The sequence below is a fragment of the Vidua macroura genome, chromosome 10 (assembly GCF_024509145.1).
Source record: "Vidua macroura isolate BioBank_ID:100142 chromosome 10, ASM2450914v1, whole genome shotgun sequence".
Lineage (NCBI taxonomy): Eukaryota > Metazoa > Chordata > Aves > Passeriformes > Viduidae > Vidua > Vidua macroura.
In genome coordinates, this window is record NC_071580.1 from 22,462,058 (window position 1) to 22,482,821 (window position 20,764).

The following is a 20,764-nucleotide window of genomic DNA, read 5'->3' on the forward strand; positions in this document are numbered from 1 at the left end:
CAGAAAAAGCCTGTCTGCCTTGGAGGTTTGAATCCCTCTGTTAGGGCAGGGGCAGGTTAGGAAACTCCAGGCAAACCTTTCTGAGCTGCAGGGACCCCAGCTCCTGCAACCCCTCCCTTGGCAAACAGCACAGCTGATCTGAGCACAGCTGGGTTAGCCACAGTCTTCAATAAAGTCATTGCCCCTCTGGGATCCCTGCAGCTCTCAGTAGTGATCTCGTTTTTATGTTTTTCAACCTAAACCAGTCACATTTAAAGTGACAACGCCACCCATGAAGGTGCAAATTAGAAGTGCAATCCTGCAAGGAGCTGTGTCACAGCAAAGCCACCCAGCAGTACCACATCAGCAGCTGGGCTGACATCAAAACACCCTACCCTGGTTATTCTGACATCCCAGTCTGGTGAGAATTCCACAGATTCCAAGACTCACAGAGTTACTCAACACAAGCCTGTTCCCTGTGCAGTTAAAGCATGCCATATGGTGGCACACAATGATCTTGAAAAACTGAAAAACTTGAATTATTAGCCTTCAAAAATAAAAATGGAATCCTGCTGCTCTAGACTGTTTCCATGCCAAAGGCAGTAGCCAAGCAGTGGCTTTTCTTGTATTCATAACCAAAACCAGTAGAGAATATCCAGAAAAAAAGATGCACAGTAAATTCCCTGAAAACTGGCTGCAGTTCTAGCTTGTCTCTGTACCACTGGCACCTCTATTACCTCTTAATATGGTGCAGAAAGTCCAAAGCCACGTGTCTGGCCAGGCTCCTGTGGGCATCAGCATCTGAGGGAAGCCAGGGTATTGTGGGAACCAGAGAAAACCCCAGGCTCCAGCTAAGAGAGAGGATTTGCTAATTCCAGCCTCTTCCCATCCCTCAAATTTCTTGCTAGTGCTACAATCTCAATATGGGGTTTGGCTCCAGTGGCAGAAAAAGTGAATGTAAGAGCCAAGTTTTCAAACCTAGCCTGGAATATGGAATGTCTTGGAGATCTGCATCCCCTGCCTTGGGTGGTGCTCAAAGATCTGCTCTTCCCAGCCTAGGAAGGGATGTCTGTGACCTGCCCTGTTCTATCCAGAGCTATGGAGAGGCAGGTTTTGCACAGAGTGAAGCCATTCCTGAAAATTTAAACAGCTTTTGGATCAGGACCCTAAATTCTAGGGAACATAAAAGCTTGTCTCAGACTGGGTAGGAGAGCAGACATGAATGAGTGAGGAGAAAAAAAACTTCCTAAACCCTGGTCTGTGAGACCTTACAATGCTCACGTGGTGTGCAGAGACAAACCTTTCCAACAGAGCTGTAGAGAACAGCACCTAATCCTGCAGTGTCCTGTGCACAGGATCTGAGGCCCCTTTATGGAACTGACCCAAAGCTGAGCTGCATCTTCCTATGCAGACCGTGAAGTCCAAATGCTTTACTCAGGCTTTGTGCCCTGCTCTATTCAGAAGCATCACGCTGACCAAGTTTTTCAGACAGCCTCAATATAGAGATGGATTTAGGATCTCATCCTCAGTTCTGACCTGCTCTCTCATCCCTCCCTGGTGGGCCAGGTTCCCATGGCTCTGTGCACCTGAGTACTTCAGGTGATGCCTTAGGATTTTAGCTTTTATTTTCCACGTATTTGTAATCCTGCAGTTCTTTAGTGTAGAACTCTAAACTCCACACACAGTGTGAGCTGCTGCTTTCCCATTTTGATCAGACACAGCAATTCCTCTCCAGGCCTGGCAATCAAGGACACCTCACTGCTTCCAGCCCTGAGAGATGGAAACAAAAGTGAGTTGGGGGGAGCAAACTTGGGGTAAATGACTTCATTACCTGAATCTCAAATTGGAAGATTCACCCCCAATATGCAAATGGCCCAAACTTATAAAAGTGTGAAAACCTGTGACCCGTGGTACATTTTTGGGTGTAGCCCCTGCGGGGCTTTGTCTGCCCTTAATGTACTTGAAGGCCCTTCAATAAATAGAACTGCTTTTTATTGGCTTGATTTTGTCTGGCCTCTGTTTTTAGGTAGCCCAAAAGGCATCACAGGAGCAGTGTCACAGCTGCTCAGCAGCTCACGGATGGGCAGACAGGCTTCCAGACAGGTCACTTACTCCAGCTACCTTTAAACACTCTTTTCCTTCTTCCTCCTCCCTCTTTTGTCAGAGCAGAGCTGTTTTTCTGCCTCTGGGGCTGAAGGGCAGGGAGGCAGCCGTGCGTGCACACATCCAGCAGCTAACTGTGCATGATTCCCTCTGGCAGCCCTGTCAGGACTCTGGTGTTTGTATCCATGAGATGTCACTCTGGGAAAGGCTCTTACACCTGTTCAAAGCCCCTTCAGAATTCACAACCAAGAAATACTCATTACAACCCAAAAGTCTTTTCATTTCAATTCTCATTCCTGGCTGATATTTTTTTCTTTTTTTTTTTTTTTTTTTTTTGAGAGGAGCCCAAGATAAAAGTCGGCTGTGGTCTTCCACAGCAACACATGCATGTTTCCTGAAAAAACCAAAAAAATTCAAAGTCCTGCAGCAAAGTGCATCACATCTCACTGGCCTCAGAAAGCACAGTTTACCACAGTGCTCTCTCAGAGCAGCAGTCTACAAACTGCTCCTGTGGGAAATTCGCTGACCTGGAAAGGAGATTACTCCTTGGACTTCCAACCAGAGGAGATCACTTTCCTTCTCACCAGCACACTTCTGAACAGAGAAGCATGAGTAATTTCTCATCTCTCTTTTCCTTTTTAAGCATGCTTGCAGTTGAGCAGAATGCTTTGAGGACTGAACACAAGCCTCTGTGTTTTCAAGTCTGGCAACAAGCAGGCACAAATACTTCCTCAGGCCTTCCAGGGAGAAGCCCTGAATTACATTTGTGAGCCTTCAGCAGGAACAGCCTCACATGAAGCTGGTGGAAATGCTCTCAAATGCATTCCACATGATGGCTTACCTGATCTGCAGAGCAGGCAATGAGCCATAATTAAATATTCCACAAAACACATGAACACTTGCTCATCACTGTGTGTGGAAGGAGTAGTTCCTACTCAGCTGTCACTTTTGAAAGCAGGAACTGTCTAATCCTTACTTAAACCCTGACTCCCTTTCTCTCCCACAAGAGAGGCTCACTCTGCTTTTCAGAAAATTCACTTATTTCCCCGATTTCTGTGTGAATTTTTCCAGGAGAGTCAATCTGGGCTGGAAATTCCGTCAATTCTGCATGCTGTGCCAAGTCTCAAAGACTAGAGCAGGGGGTAATTAAAAGGAGCAGATAATTTTGACTGAAAGGCAATGAAACATGAGCTTTGAAAGGAGTGGAGAAGGATTCATTTGCAAGAAGCTGTGCTGTGATAAAAAACTCAAAATAAGCAGGTAGCTTGCAGCAGGATAAGGTGCTGTTGAGTACAGTGGTTACTGTGCTGGACATGCTGCTAGCTGCACAGTTTGTGTACCAGAGCAGGTTCAGGGCCAATCTCTCACTTCTCCATTTGCAATTCAAAAGCAACCCAGGTCTGGCTCCCCAGACCTTCAGTCAACAGCCAGGAATGAACATGACTGCTGAAAACAGTCCATACCTGCACATGGGCTTGAATTCTCCAACAAAAAATGTGGGAACAATCTATTTTTCTGCAGCTTTGCAATTACAACTCTTGCTGCTGGGGCTGTCCTAATTTCTCAGTTTGATTTCTGCAGCCTCTCTGTTGGAGTTCTGGATGTTGAGAATTTGAGACTTTCTGTGCTGACAGACTCTGACTCCCAGGAGAGCACTGCATTTGACCTGAGGCTGTGGAGAAGGCTTCCAAAATTGATTGAGAGCACTGAAATTACATGTATGTAATTTGATTAGAGGTGTGTAATATCACATGGTAGAAAACGTAGAGTTTGGGGTTTTAGAATATAGCAATACATTTGAAACATCTCTCCTCTCCAGCTCTCCCACAGCCATGCTGCCCTCTCGTACCCACATCCATACAAGAGCTGCAGCCCACAGCTTCCTCAGGCTCCCACCTTCTCCTTCCTTCCCTTTCCTCAACTCTTCCTCCTGTTCTGCATGGTATTCCAGCTTGTTTCCCTCAAACTGTCTCCTGGCACATCCCACCCCCTGCCCAGATAACAACATTCACCTTCCTTGAAGTCACTCAGGTCTCCTCCTGCCTTGCAGAAAAGCAACCCAAATGCACATATTAAGAGCTGATCCACAAGTTTGTTTCTACCAACTTACTAAAATCACACCATAATGTTTATAAAACAGATAGCTGGATTTGGGGTAATTGTCCAACTATGCTGTATCTGTTATCTTCAATTTCAGGATTTCAAAATTAAGTAAAAATAAAAAATTTAAATACCCACATTCTTCACCAGCCTTATAAGCTTTCCATCCTTAGGGTATAGGAAATGCTCTGCTACCTAAGGATCTAAAAAAACCCCAAACAAACCATCAACCCCCTCCTCCCCTGGAATGAGAAAACCTTCTGCCAAATTGTTGCTGGCAGCAAAGTGAGAGGCAACATTAACTTTTTACACCACACTTGTGCTCGTTCCTCAAGCCTAGCTGGCCCTACCAGTGTTAAGGGGCCTGGAGATGCAAAACAAGAAAATATTTTGGTTGTCATAGTGGGTCAGTGTTTCTGAACTGCACACAGCACAGGGACAGGACAGGAACATGGAGCATTTGCAGACTTGGAAGATTTCTCTGTGGAGGGCAGCTGCTACTCAAAGTTGATTTCCAGTTCCCTCAGACATCCCAGCTTTTAGAAAAGACTCCATCCATAAAATGAAAATCCCCCTCCAATCCTACCAGAGCAAGCAGTGAACAGCCCCACAGACAGAGCCCTGGATCTATCCAAGCAGTGCATCTGCTTGTTGAGAGTGGAGAATTTGCTGAGAGAATCTGCTGAGAATTTTAAACCTTCTGTGCTGAAAGGCACAGATGCTCAAGAAAATACTACATTTGACCTGGGGCCATGGAGAAGGCTTCCAAAATTGAATGATAGAACTGGGATTGTGGGTGTGGAGTTTGAATAGAAGTGTGTAATATCACATGGTGAAAAACTTAGAGTTTAAGGTTTTAGAAAAAACCTTAAACCTCTATAAAGCTAAGATGAAGGTTTAAGGGTGGAGGCTGGTCCTTCTTCTTCACCTTCTTCTCCATGGTTTTGGGTGGTATTTTGTAATTGCAGTCTGCATTGCAGGACACGAGGGATTAGTTATTGGGTTAAAAGTGAAAATAATTTAGGTGTCATTTCTTAATTGGATAGTTTAGCTTTAAAATACCTTGCAGAGAAAGGTCATATCAGATATTACTTCCAATACTTCAGCTCAGCTCTCCCAACAACATCCAAGGGAAGTCCAGGCCATCCTCCCCCAGATTCTGCTGACAGCACAGAGAGCCCAGCCTGTGCACATACCCTTAGCATGAAGGAGTTTTTCCAAGTGGAAACTCCAAATGTATTTTTGGGTCAGCTCTGTGACTGGAGAAGAGACCCTAATATCCTCCATCTAAAGTGTCAATCAGACCTCATAATTTTCTGGGTCTAATTGCATATGAGACTCTGTAGTAGTTGAAACTCCTGAAGCTGTAGTTTCAAATCTTTACTTCTGTGGAATAAAGTATAATCTTGGAAAATTTTTACTCAAAGAAAATAGACTAGTATTTTAAAAACTTAAAAACTATAAAAACCCATAAAACTTCATCTCATAACATGAGAAAGTTTTGAGGGAAGAGGTAGAACAGTCCATCAGGAGATAATAATAAATCTGACAAGGAATTGTGGGATTAAAGGCAGAACTTCACTATATTAGGAAAAATGACTAATTAACTTGTGATTCATGCACCCTAATGGAGTTTGAGAGCCTCATCAGTGTCATCAAATCATTGTCCCCTCAAAATCATGGCTCATTGCCTGCTCTGTAGATAAGGAAAGCACGATAGGGTAACCAGGCATTTAAACAGGATGACAATCATATTAAGGAGGAATTCTGTATTTTTACATGCCCCAAATAGTCCAGTTTCAAAAATACTTTAAGGAAAACCTTTTGAAGTTAGTAACATTCACGTTTCTGAGGGACTAAATGTAAATCTGACAAGAGGCAGCTTTTATTTATTCTCAATGAGACAAGGCTGCAGGTCCTTACAATGATGACAGTGAGAAGCTCCTTTCTCACCTTCCCATTAAAATCATGGATGATGCCAGAGCCCAGGGGTGAGGCAAAACCAATCCTCCTTCCTCAGGATCTGTGTTCCAGGGCCCTGAGGCAGGGGCTCACTGTGTTCTGTGTTTTTTTTGACACAACCAGGGCACATTTAATGAACCAGGATACAAATGCTACAATGCTTCAAAATAACACAATGAATGAAAACCTGCAGCACTTATTATGTATCAAAACCCTAGACAAGGAAAATATTTTTGTGGTTTTTTTTTTTTTTTTCTTTTTTTTTTTTTTTTAATTTTATTTAAGAGTGAAGCTCTGCAGCAAGAGGAAACAACAGAGTTCTAAAAGAAATGAAAAAACAGCACACTGACCTCCTAGGTCAGTGTTTTAAGCACATTTCTATACAATTCTTTTTTACTACACACCACCACTTAACAACATGAAGGACCTTAAATATGACAGGAAGAATAATTTGGCTCATGCTCAAGAATTAAATGGAAGCTGCCTGACGAGTCAGACATGCCTGTGGTTATCAAGGTGGCAGAGAGCTTGAGATAGAGTAAGGGAGAGGAGAGATGGGCAGTTAATCGAAGTGATCTTTCCATTTAGTTTATCCTGGAGCATCACTAGAGCTTTGGGTTTCACCCTACCCTTAAAAAGTGTGACACAGTTTGGTGACTACCAGCTCATCTGTCTTTATCCCCTTATGCTCATTCTCTCCAACACTCACTTTCCAGTTTTCCAGACATTTTGGTCACAGAAAACTGTGCCTTAATTACTGAAAGTATGTAAGTGAATATACGGAAGTGCAGAAAGCATCAGACACCTTATAGGCAAAGTTATCCCCATGAGGTGTCTGTGCCAGTAAAAAAGAAATAGAACATCAGTAGGAGAAGAAGGCTTGAGGGGAAAACACCACAGACAAGTCAAAAACAAATTTTGGAGGGTGAGAAACACACCTAAGTGCTTTGAATGCACTAGAGGCTGTTCTGCACTACCGAAGAAATGAATGCTAGAGGCTGGAAGGAGCACACCACTTTCCACCTACCACCTTCCCATCCAAGGAGACAACTGCCTCACATCCTTTCACTGCCAGCTCCTGTGGGCTTTGGCCAGCCCAGACCTGCAGGCCACCTGCACAAAAATGAGGAAGGATGATGAAACAAATGGTTTTCACAAAGAAGCCACGAGAGAACGGGGGAAAAAAATAACCCACAACCAAAAATGTGAGACAGCTAATGAAATTCCCAAACAGACAGAAAACAAACAAACAACAACAACAAAAAAAAAGAAATATGCTGATGTGGTTTGTAATTCTAGTCCTGCCACAGATGTTACAGGCACTGTGAATTGCTAGTGCCTCTGTTAGTAGAGTTCTTTTCTCTTGTCAGGATGAGTAAAATATACACACCTGCAAGAACAGGCCTAGAGCAGAAAGGCCCTAACAAGCAATTGCTAACAAATGGCAGATCACTCGATGAGGAGACAGAAAAGCCTGCTGGGTTGGCATGCCAGCAGAAATCTTTATTTATTGCTGTAATTGTTCCTCCCCACACTGTCCCTGAGGGTGTATGGTTTGATTTTCTTGGGAAAGTCCTTAAATGTACATATAAAAATCCAGACAGCCTGCGCACATCTCCAGAGCTTGGCTGGCAGGCCAGCCCTGCTGGAGGACACCGCTGTCCCCAAAAAAACCCACACCACAAAGCTCAGCTTGGCCAGAGTTTGTGTCCCCTGAGGCTTGTCCCTGTCTCAGTGTGCTGCCCTGGCAGTCAGTCCTGGATTTGTCCCTCCCTGGAGAGGGCAGCCATGCTCGGGCCTTTCGCTGCCTGTGGCACAGCCACAGCACTCACCAGGACAGGGGCACACAGACAGCAAAATCAGCCTAAATTACTGACATACTGCCAGGAAAAGCCTGTGTATGCCCTCAGATTAAACACTGTTTCCAAAAGGTTTTGGGTGTCTTTCTCCAAGGGCAACACGAACAACTGGAGATGAGGCTGTGCCCATGAGGGCCAGGACTTCAGTTTTGCGCTTTCCTTTGACAAAGCTTTCCCAGGGGAGAGAAAACAACAGAATTCAGAATAAACACACGAAAAGCCCTGCAGAACAGTTGTGATGAAGGGTCCCTTGATAACATCAGCTAGGCTACTCCTATCGGGTTTCTTCTCCAACAGGACCCCAGTCTCCATTTTCACCTCCAAAACAGCTGAATTTGGTCATTTTAGCTGCTTCAGAAGGCCAGACTGCCCTCAAAACAGAACACCACATACCCCTAATTCTTTGCATGACTTGGCACTTGAGCAAAAACCTAACAAGCAGCAGATCCCTGAGACCAGAAGGGTGCACACCTCTCCCAGCAGCAGTTTTCCAAGCCCCAGGTTCTTCAGGCAGGGAGCAAAGCCTCCATTAATGAACTCCAGTAGCAGCATGGCTTTAGCATTTCCAGCAACACAAAAGGAATGATCACTCACTAACCCAGTAAAATGTAAAAGCCCACGTGAAGTTGTGGCTAATTGGGTTCAGTTTATGAATTCTCACTTAGGATCAAAATATTTGATATGAAGGAAAGAAAAGAACATATGATGAGTAGAAACCAGTCCTAATGGGGGCTGCTGTAGTATGCAAAACATCTGAGCATTCACCAATCTGGCTGAGAGCTCTTGTTCAGGAAACAATGTCTGGCACTAATAATCCAATCCCACAGAAAGGTCTCTACAGGGAAGTTATTTACCATCTCACAGAGGCTGTATGATTTATATCTGTTGTCACAGCCTGTGCCAGAAAACTGATGAGTGATTACCACATACTCATTTGAGGATCAGGTACCCAGCCTGAATTAACTAGATTAGGTCGTGGAATTTCTTTACCATTTACAGCACAACTGAGTATAACATTTGGTTCAAGTCATAACCAGAGTATGTTAAAGACACTTGAATTAAATGCTTATTATTTATCACTATTACTCATTCATTGCACAAACATCTGGATTCCAATCTGATAGAATATATTAGTGGGGAAGGACAAAATAAATATAGAAATAAAATCTAGGTCATTAAACATTTGCAAAGCACTGCTACCCCTCATCCATTCCCAGCTCCTAGAGGACAGGTATTCAACTTTTCCATTGTGTTGTTGGCTGAATGTTGTCGTGGTTTGACATGGAAGTGAATTTTTTTTCCAGGAAGTTGGGTCAAACCAATCAGTAGTCAGGTTTGGATATTGGCACCTGGAGTGACCACTGAAAGTATGGACACGCCTCTGAGAACACAGGGGGTTAAAAGCAAGAACTCCCAGGGGAACTCTCTCTTTGGTTCTATTCCTTAGAGAGTGCAGACGCTCCCCTGCCCAGCCATGGGCTGGGTGGGGGAGGGGAAGCCACGCGGCCTTGTCCAGGTAGGCCGAGGGGCTGAGGGTCTGGAACCGAGCCAGCTCCTGTGGATGGAAGGGTGGAGAGAAGCGGAGATGCCTTTGTTCCCCCCCCACAGAGGGAAAGTGACAGAGAGCCTGACGGCACCTGGAAATTTGCCGGCAGAGGAGAAGGAGAAAGTGGGGGGGGGATGGTGCCCAGCGTGGGAGACGGAACGCTGGACCGAGATATCAGCCTGAACTTTTAACCCTTTCCAGGAAATGAGGGCTTTGTAAAATATTACTCCTCCTTGATTTGTAGTGGAAGAGAGACAGTCTGGGACCTGAGATGTTAGAAGAAGAAATATTTAGGTGGGAGGAGATGATGAAGTAGCTTTTGGATGGACTTTTCTTGTTAGCCATGGACTGAACCAAAATCTCCTGCAATAGAGACTGCATTTTAGGGGGATGCAGTGGTGACCCAAGGAGACCTGGATCAGCTTCTAACAGCACAGGAATGGCAAGGACAGAAGAAAGCTGAGGAGGGAATGGTGATGCCCTCTGTCTTCGGGAAGAAGATGATCTCTGTTCTTGGACCCTTGGCCCCAGGGGAAAATGGGGGGGACTGTAGTCCCAAGATGAGAAGCTGAACTGTTGTATCTTTGGGTCCGTGGCAAAGCATCCTTAAAGGAGCCCTATGAGCAGTCTGTCCATGCATGGTGGTGAGAGCACTGTGACATGGAAAGGAGAGTGTCACACTGGCAGATTTTCTCCGGGTGGTTGCCATGTGTGACAGGGAAACACAGGAGGTGGCAACTGTGTTTCCTGGGGGGTCTGTGGTGCAAGAGAGACTTCTCTCTCCCTTGATAGCTTGAGTATTGATTATCTGAAGGGTGGTAATTTGATCAGGAATCCCAGGTGATGTTTCATGGTGGGTGTTTTAGGAATTGGGAGGAGGAAGGGTGTTTTAAAAGGTCTTCATCCTGGATTTAGTTTATGTGTTTTCTGTAGTAGTAGTAGTTTAATAAAGTTTTTTTCCCTTTGTTATTAAGCTTGGGCCTGCTCTGCTCTGTTCCTGATAACATCTCACAGCATTTATTTAAGGAAGGTGCATTTTCATGGGGGCACTGGCATTGCGCCATGTCAAACCATGACAGTGTTGATTTAAAAGCATCTCAGTTCTGCAGCTCCTTGTGCAAAGGTCACAAGAATCCTTTCGGAGGTGCTGCATGCCCTCCTCTGGGGACAAACCTTCTGTGAAGCAGGAATAGCAGTGGGCCAGAGTAAGGCAGGGACATGAAAGCACTCAGGAGTAAAAAAGCTTATGAGAAGAGCATCACCAAAAGAGAGAAATTAGTAAATTCCCGTTGGACAAAGAATTGCTAAGCCCTAACAAACGTATCACATACAAAAGCTCCTGCTTGTGCTACAGTGTGGTCTGACCAATAAATAGAGACTTATTTTAGGCTTAGAGATGCTTGCAAAATCTGAACATGCATGGTTTCTTTTCCAAGCCACTTAACTTCCCAGATCAATTACAGCAGCCAGGGCCTTGCTAGAGCAGCTTTCCCCCCTTGAACCTCTGATGGCTTTAAGAGATACATAGCAATAATCTATTAAATGCTGCTCAATTAGTGAATATTTCATTGACTACACCCCCTTTATTTGAAGTTTATTAAACAACTGCTATAGTAAAACTTAAACTGTTAAGTCCACAATATATTTTTTGAGTTTATGTATGAATGTGCCTTGGTTTTCCCCTGCAGCAAAGAGGGCAGCTGTGCCCAAATCAGCCATTTGGGTTGGAAATTCGAACATTTCCAACTGCAGAAAGCCCATAATTTTATTTTACCTGTGTATAAGTTTATTACATCCCTACTCTAAGTGCCACTGAAGTACTGCATCACAGTGTTACAAACTGCAAGGCCTGGGACTCTCCTAAAATCTGACCATTTTTGCAAAATCCACAGAAATGTGCAGTCACCATTAGATACACATTTAACTATGCAAGGATCCATGTCCCTCTTTCTGCTCTGTGACAACAAAGAACTTCAGCATTACAAGGACCCACACATGGATCCTTAGAAAGACAAAAAGGGAACTTGCATGACCCAAAGATCAATGTGGAAAAACTTTGGCATTATAGTGCTAAAGCAGATTAGCTTTGGTTTTCCTTGTCCTCTAGACAGTAGCAAGAGAGGGGTTAGTAAAGAGTTAAAACAGCTCTGTGTGAGTTTGTAAGCCAGAGAGACAAACAAGCCCCTGACAAGATCTCAGCACCACCTTCTCTGATACAGTAGAGTCGGGATCAGCTTTTCCATTCAGGAAGAGCAGGCTGTCACCTGGGGCAGCAGAACAGCCAGGGGCTGTTTATTGTTAGGCTAACAAGAAATCCTCCTTTGCAGGATGCAAAGGAGGGCACTTGCCAACTAACCTGAGCAGCACATCCCCCAGAGGCAGTGCTGGAGAGTGTAAAATCACCAGATAGAACAGAAACATTTTGGACACAAGAATAAAGAAACTGAGTAGTCATCAGTGTAACCAAGAAAAAAAACCCCCAAAACTCTGGAGGTTATTCCCTCAGTAATTTCTCAGCTTCTTTAACCCTCCTTCAAGCATCCATTCGGCTCCTCTCCCCTTCTGCAATAGCAGAAGCCTCCCTTCCACCTGCTAGCTAGCTACCCTCCCTCTTCCTCCCTCCTCTCCTTTTCCTGGAGGCTCCTAGCATGGAGAGCAAGAACCATTTTAAAGCTGGTGTAGGAACACCACGTGCAAATCAAAACATTTTATCTGCCCAGACTTCTTGTGGCAGAGCAGCCTCATGGCTTTTGGAGAGGTTGAGGAGGAGACAAAAAGTGCCTTGAACAGGAACAGCAGGGCTCCCACCCAGCATGACAAGCTGTGCCTGCACCTTGGCTGGGTCCAGAGAAATTCCTCCTGCAGCTCAGCAGGACATGAGAGCTCCTGGGCAGTGGCACCAGCACAGCCAAAGAGGCTGACCCAAGGTCTCTGTCCCCTCCCCTCACAGCTGAGCCTCCTTGGGATCTCAGGTGTCCCCCTTGAGTCAAGGAGTTAAGTTAGAAATATAGTTAGCAAAGATCATATACTGTGATTAGAGCTTAACAAGGAGACTGTTTGATACCAGGTGGTATCAATACCATGATGATAGAAGTGGTATCAATACCACCTGGTATCAATTAGTGGATAACTGAAAGAAGGTTGGGAATGACAGGTGATACATCAAGTATGTAAGAGTGCAGGAGCCAGAAATACCATGGGGCTCTAAGAATGAGAGGTTTGGACTGTGACCAGCAGGCCAAGGAGCCCTGCCACTTGGCACAGGTGAGGAGTTTACCATGAGGAAGAGGTCTTCCTTCCTCCCCAGAAGCCCACTGACCCAATTAAAGGGGACAATTGTGCAGCTGTAGTGGATATTCAGCTAATTATAATATGAGGTGAGAGCTAATGTTTGTTTAAGAGGCATCATAGAAATCATCCTGGAAACCATCTGAATATGTAAAACCTTCTTGGACAGAGAGCAGGAGTTTGTGACTTTTTTACATGTCTTTGGGCAGTTACTCCCCATGTGTCCAGTGCTGTAATAAATATACCCCCTTTTCAACTTTAATTAGTTGAAGAGTTTTCTGTCTGTGCTTCACTCTCACATCATCCCTTACGTGAGTCCTCCAGCAGCACCTGCACAGCCCCTCCCTCCAAATGGGAGCTGTAGTGATGCTTTGGCAAAGTCACAGCTTTGTTACTCACTACAGCTGCATAAATTGTTTTGTTACAGCTTTGTTACTCGCTGCACCTCACCACACCTTATTGTTCTCACTCGGGATGCTGTGAAACACTTTTATCATCATCATCCTCTCACCCCAAACTCACTTTCACTGTGCAAAACAGGACATGGCTCAGCCGGGTAACGGCAGAATGTTTTCACACAACAAAGTACTTCTGAGCATGAAACAAACAAGAAAATCTGTTAATTATTCCGCAGTATTTGGTGTAACAACCTCTATTTATTGCCTGCAAATGTGTTCATTGCAGTGCCTCTGAAAAAGAAAACTAAGAAGACTGTACAGTATCAAAGGTAGTATTTAAAAGATGACAGGTTCCATGAGGTTTCAGGGCTTTTTGCAATGTTGGCTCAAATGTAACAATAGGAACCAACAGGTTGTGGTTTCTGCTTGAACATTTCTTGTCCAGGAGTCTGTTTTTGTAGCAGAAAACAAATATTCTCCATCAACTGCCCTGGCAACTTTATCTGTCTGTAATAAACAGGCAAGACATATTACACTGAAACAGCATCAAAGGCCAATGCAAGGACAACACACACAACAGATACTCAATTTTAGGGTTTATTTCATCTGCTAACATTCATCCTTGATCTAGACAAAAACAATTAGATGATTTTTTTAAATTTTATTTTTCTTGTGGAAGAAAAAACCTTTTAACACTTTTTGTAAGATGCTATAAATAAATATATAAAGCTTTAAGTCTTACTAGGCTCAAGTTAAAACAGTTGCCTTTTATTTTTTGTTGGTTTTAAGTTCCTGAAGTGGGGGGGAAAGTGCAAACCATACACATTCAGCCCAATGGAATGAGTCCAGCCACAATCACTTTCAGAGAAGCTGAATCTGTTTGATCTACAATATGGAGGATGGGAGGCAGGTGGGGGGACAGTTGTATTTTTTAACCCTCAGTCACACAACTCCTAGAGGAACTGAGTTCCTTGGTAAGTAAAGCACTCAAGAAAGGGGAGAGGAAGAAAAAGAAAGTCCTGCCTGCATTGCCCTTTCCCTGCTCTGTGCAGACTGTGCAGCAGAGAGGAAAGAAGAGACAATATAAGCAAAGTCCCAGATGAATGGAAATGACAATGAAAACCAAAATGAGATAGCTGTAGGGATGGTGAGAAATCCTCTGCCTGTTGTGTGTTTGACTGGCAGACTACACATAAACACACAGGAACTTCATATTGAGAGAGGATGGGGAGTTTTGTCTTCTCCTTATGGAAAAAAAAAGATTAAAAGGGGCAATAAAAATAAGTTAAATCATATTCCAATATGTACAAAACAAATCATGCTCAGTAAACCTTTTGAATATAAAATTATTCATTATAGTACAACTCTCTCAATCCAGTCTCAGAACTGACATGTGGGGGAACTGAACAGGGAGGGGGAATTGTGGGGCTCTGAGCAGACAGACTTATATGCAAATCTGGGGTTTTTTTTCAGCTTGCATGGCTAGGAATTACAGAGCTGGGACAACACAAGCTTTAACACCCATGTGCTTATCAGGGCTGCATTCACCTTGGCAGAACTCTTGTGGATGGGGTAAAACAAGCAGCCATGGATAGCTGGGACTGTGTGCCCTGGCTCACCTGAGCTGCTGCTCACTGACCTGTGCTACAAAGGCTTGGAACACTCCAGATCAGGCAGTGAACGCCACGCTCACTTCTGCCTCTGGAACATGATCTGCTAGTATTAGTGGAAGTGAAAAGAAGAATAAGAAGAGAACACAGCCAGCCCTGGGATTTGAGTCCAGCAGACAGTGTCAGCTGCATGCCAAGCTCTGGTTCTGGGAATACAGCACTAAGCACAGGCTGGGGGATGAATTCCTGTAGTGCTGCCCCTTTTTGTGATGACTGGAGAAGCCTACGGGATAGGAGGGGTTCTGGGTAACACTGAACACCAGTGAGACACTAGAGATGCTTTTAACCCCAAGGTATGAACCTCGGCCAGGCCCTGTGCTGTGATGCTATCATCACCTTCTGGAGCTGTCCACTGCTCCCTGTGAAGTGACTTGACTGGCTTAGAGGGAAAACTTCCTAATTGTGTGGCCACTGGGGAGTCCTCCTGCCTTGGTCACACTCTCAGCAACTGTACTGCTCTTTTTTGCTCTAACAGGAAGCCCTGGGAGAGAGGATTCAAAACCTAATTGGGATCTTTCTTATGCTGCTTCCCTTGTCATCCCAGTTTTGTAAGCAACTAAGGGACTGTGGGGTGCAAAAACACCAGCTGAAGTGCTCCTTGTTTATTCCAAAATGTTGGGCATAAAGGGAGAAATTCAGACAAGCCAGAAATTCACACTGATTCTTTGATGACTTTTTCTATTTTTTTTTTGTTTATGACTTTGAACCCTGTGACAGCCTGGGCTGGCAACCTTACCAATCAATCCTGCATTTTGTGACCTCGATAGGGTGCATGGTGGCACCTGACTGTCTGGAAAACTTTAGATGAGGCAAACTCCTTCAACAGAGCTAACTAGGATGAGAGAAACCAGCAAGAAAATGTTTTCTTCAGCAAGAACACTCACCAAGCAGTGATGTTTACACTGTTTAGGTGACTAAAAGCAAATTGACTTCTTAGCCCTAAGAAGTCACAAAGTCCCTAAGAGACAAGTCCTATCCTGCACCTGCCTGCACTGCTCTCAGCACTCTCCTAACCTGACCTGGATCATGATGCATTGACAGACCCCCTGAACAAACACTTCATGTACTGAACAAGCTCTTGGTGTGTCTGGAAGTCACAGAAAAACATTTTGGAAGACATGGGCAGATATTGAACAAGAGTCTACTATCTGGCCACTACTTCTGCCAGAATGCCTTAAAGCTGTTCTCCATTCATCTTAAAACTACACACACACTTGCCACGTTATTGTAGCATTAAAATATCAGTCCTAAAAAGAAAAGAACAGTACCACTTCAAAGTGTGGTACACATAAATCACAAAAAACTACATTCACATTATGTTAAAAAAGTTCCCTTGCACCCACTAAAGGAAGAAGACAGTGCCAGGTATGTCCTGCAACCCATGTGCTGGTACACAGCACTTAAAATAAATTAACAGCCAGAAGCAGAGCAGCACAGCAGCCAGGGTGAGGGATGGCTTTGGGGTGATTCTGTTCATTTCCATTACTCAGAATCTGTTTCAAAGTGCCCTATACTTTTCATACCTTGGAGTACCCTTTTAGAGTCCGTGAATTTGTTACTCCCAGTGTAGAGGTGGAGAAACTGAGGCATTTGCATGGGTGCAGGATTTAAATCTAGAAACTTCTGCCTCAGTACTGAGGTCAGCCTTCCTTTTGTGGTTGAAATGAAACGGTTAACTAAAGACAGTTTTCAATATAATTTCATTTCTTTTGCTTGTTGCTGCAATACATTACAAAGAAAATGGTGGAGCAAGGTCTTCTACTGACATGCTTCCAAGGTCAGAGGCTGCTTCTGATTTAGACAACCCTGCAGACAGATTCATTAACATCCAGCTGGTTACTCAGAGCCTATAACACAGGAACAGCTCAGGCAGACACAGCCTAATCACAACACTGGTCTGAATCCCACAGTCCCAGCAGTGAGACACAAACAGGGATTAGATGCAGGAACCCCTTGTGTGTTATGGATCCACGACACAGGACACACCCTGAAAAGCTTTTGGGGAAAGGTGGATACTGTGCATGTGGAACAGTTGCTTTTCCTATCTCATGTGCTGGTTTTGTGGGTTAACAGCCTGCAAAGTTGCATTTTTAAAGTACAAATGTTTTCTGCAGTTACAGCAAAATGTGAAAGTGCTGGCAACCAGCAAGCATAGCTTCTCCCAGTCTTGGAATTCAGAGATGAACAAACGGATTTATAGTACCTTCTCTTCCCCAAGCCAACCACCAAATACTGCTTCATTTTGCTTCCCAATTTTCACCCAGGAGGAAATGTTTATGGCCAGGCTACACATTTCTGGGAACAGGAGCCATTCTGCGGCAGAAGCACTGGCACAGAAGCCATGGACAGCACCAGCACAAACTGGTACCACCAAATGTGTGGCTGACAGTGTCCTGCTGTGCCTGCAGACAGGTGAGTGTGTTTGCTTGTGCACTTTGCAGCAGCAGGATCAGACCTGACCAAAATCCACCTGAAATCAACATCCTCTGACTCTGTAACAGAATTGTGTTTGACCCCTAAGTGCTCTTTTTGTTTTCTCAAGTTTTTAGCTGTCTTTACTCTTTAGGAGAAAAAGGTCTCCAAAACCAAGGTGTATCCCCCCCAGAAGCCCCTCCTTTGCAAAGCTCAGTCTGAACTTGAAACTGCTGGAAACAGTGCACAGAGGCAGAGAAAGAATTAAAATCCAAACCAAGCAGCACATCAGTGGATTTATGTGATGGGAAAGGGATGCTGTAAAAATGACATGCTAAAGTTGAGTGCATCAGCTCTCTGCCTCTCCTCCAGTGATTTCAATGGCATATTTGATTTGCAGTTAAAGTGGCCTTTGAAAATCAAAATCATATTCCATTTGGTTCAGAGTTTACCCTAAACAATAGCTAGTTCAGATCTTAGAGGCTGAGTAATAATGGAGTGAGACATGAACCAGGCAAAAACTGCTTCATTTCCATGCTTCCAGCCAAACAAAGAAGTGCTTGCAACAGCAAAAAAAAATAAGCCATATTTTAATTTGGTGGGTGGAAAGAGGAATTAGAGAAGTCATTGTTGTTCTATGACTCAAAAGTCAATAAGCAGAACCTGGTTAGACTGTCCCCACACTGGAGGATTAAACTTACATGAGGCCCTAAAAAACAGCATTGAAAGAGTTCTGCTTTGAGAGTGGTCTGAGACTAAAAAAACATTATCCATGATTCCCCTTTCCAGTTTTATGAACACAGCTTGTTCATTTAAAGTAAGGGTTGCAGAACAGGCACCCTGCCAAAAGACAATGTGCACTGTCTCATAATTAATTCAGACCTGTAGTCAGAAATTTTCACAGCTCTGGAAGAGAGCCCCATCCTGTTCCCACTTATATCAGTTCTAGTGACTTCACTGGAAGCAGGCTGATGCCCATTACCTCTTGATAAAAGCAAGTAAAAATAACTGAAATAATACAGCTCGGGAAGGTCTGTATGCTTATTCTGGGTCAGTATTTCACATAGCAACAAACATAACAAAATCATCCCCTTGTCACATTCCCATTAGTGACTTATCCTTTGCAGGGTCTGAATTTTGTGCGGATTTATGAAGGAGTAATTAATTTTTTTTCTTTTTTCTTTTTTTTTTTTTTTTTTTTTTTTTTGTAGTATGTAGGATAGGGTTTTCATGTGCTGTTAACACACAATACTGATAGTGGCTTGAGTGGTAGTGGTGTAAGCTGACAGAACAACATGTGAATGCAGGTTTGAGTCCATGGTTGGCTTTTAACTTGTTTTGGGACCCATCTGGGAAACAAATCTGGGCGTTTTGTGTATGAATTCCCTATTATTTTTGTGATGAAGCTGCATATGTATATGTATATGTGATACCAGTGCAGTGAATCAGAACCACTGTGCTAAGTACATTTCCCAGGCCATAGTCAATTTGCTTTAATGTTTCTCATCCTCTGACTGGTTTTCTTCTTTTTTTTTTTTTTATGGTGCTCTACTTTCTGGCAGTGGCTGCCAGCTGAAATGCTGTGACTGCCTGTGTGCTCAGATCCCAGCCTGACAGGATGGCCCATCCTCAACTTAGTCACCATTATCAGTTACTGACAAACAGTGCAATTCCCATCCCACCTCCCCCACAAAAGAAAACCTCTGTTTCCTTGTTTTTGAATTATGTATCTTTAGATCATTAGGCTGAGGGGATAAACAGATTTTTAAAAATCCTACTTCTGCCATTTGTGTTAAAATCGTGAGGATAAGAAACATTCTTCTGTATTTGGCCTTATGCGTGGGTAACTGCATTTGTGCATTTTTTATCTCTGCATTAGCATGTTGACCCTTTTTTTATTTTTATGTATTTATTGTTTTTTTTTAAGAATCTCATCGGTCTTGTAAGAAACAGTAAAAAGACCCTATGCTTAAGGGAGCAATCTATCTTCTGTTTTACAGACTTGTTTTTAAATAAAATATTTTTTGTCAGGGTTTTTTTTTTTTTTTTTTTTTGTCATTTTTACTTCCATGATCTCTTATATGGAAACCCTAGAATATCATTAATATAAAAGTCTGCCTAGGCTACCACTTCTCTATAATATGGCTCATGTAGTCCTCAGTGGGCAAACGTCCTTGCTCTTCGGTCTCTTCCTTGGGAAGTGCTTCGTTGGACCGGTGGAGGAGCCTCTCCTCCCGGTTCTTTATCCTCTGCTCCATCCTCTCCAGCTGCCGCTTGTACTGGTAGCGCTGTTGGAAGAGGTCCTTTGCATAGTCATAGAGCTGCATGTCCAAGTCATTGAGCTCCTCGATCCGGCGGATGGTGTCGTTGTCCACCTCCACCCCGCCCGCCCGCGTGCTGTTGTACTGCATGAAGGGCCGGATGAATTTCAGGTTAAAAGTTCTCTCAAACAGGTACTGAGTCTTTCTCTGGAACTCTGTCAGGCCGAAGAAGGCCATGTCTTTGAGGTTTTTTTTGGCGCTCTCCAGCAGGATCTGCGCTCGCTTGTTCTCTGGGATGAAGGACATGTTGTAGCAGCCCACCAGGCTCAAGTCAGCCAACATCCTCACTTGGCGGTTGTTGGCCAAGTTGTACGGGCAGTCCATGAACTCCTGCAGCGTGCAGCCCGACCAGTCCGTGCCCTCATAGCACGAGGGCAGCTCTTCAGGAGTTGGTGTCCTGCCATCACACATGTGCAAGGAGGTCTTCCAAGTAGCTCCTCGCTGGACGTGACGCCATTCGCTGAGGTAACGAGATACGGGGTCTCTCAGCAGCGTGATGTAGTAAAATTTTCTACAGGAAGAAGAGAACACAGAATAAATATTCTGCTAGCAAGGGGACAGATGCTTGGCAGGCAGAGAGCTAGTGCAGACAGCAAAAAACTGAGAGTAAATCAACATCACATCATCCATCCCACTGTACTTGTGGGCAGTTTTTTCCTGCAATATCTCATGCAAAGCCATTTGTGCAACATTAGACCCGTGTTTCTCATTTTAGCCTTGCCAAGTAGACGCACCTTCACCAGGATGTCCGCTGCTAGCAACAGACTACAAAGTCAGAACAAATCACCAGGACTGAACCTGTTCATTGACTTCAGAGAGCAACTGTGGCTCCTGGCACTGCCTGGCCTTTCCCACCAAGCACTGTGTGCCTGCTGTGCCAGCCAGGACCTGCTCTGAAGGACAGCCCAGCAGCCCCTCTGTTTGTGAGCTGGGCCTGTCACCTCCACTCCATGCAGATGCTGACCAGGACACTCACTGCTGGACTGATCTGGCTGCCGAGCTGAAACCTGGGAGTCTGCAGTGAGTAGCAGGATAAAACCACAGGAACATAAATGAAAAACAATGGGAAATCAGGAATGCAATATGCTTTGCAGAAAGAGAAGGCTGAGCTGACAACCAGCAATAA

General features: G+C 44.2%; 1 protein-coding gene across 2 annotated transcripts in view; it reads right to left on the reverse strand.

Annotated features, from left to right (window-relative positions):
• Nucleotides 1-13,819: 13,819 nt before the first annotated feature.
• The window catches only part of HS6ST1 (heparan sulfate 6-O-sulfotransferase 1), a 188,395-nt gene continuing 181,450 nt past the window's right edge, over nucleotides 13,820-20,764 (reverse strand). For both annotated transcript variants that reach the window (XM_053986159.1, XM_053986158.1), the window contains one exon: nucleotides 13,820-20,149. In XM_053986159.1, coding sequence (XP_053842134.1) covers nucleotides 19,441-20,149 — 709 coding nt within the window. In that variant the 3' untranslated portion in view covers nucleotides 13,820-19,440. The remainder of the gene's footprint in view (nucleotides 20,150-20,764) is intronic.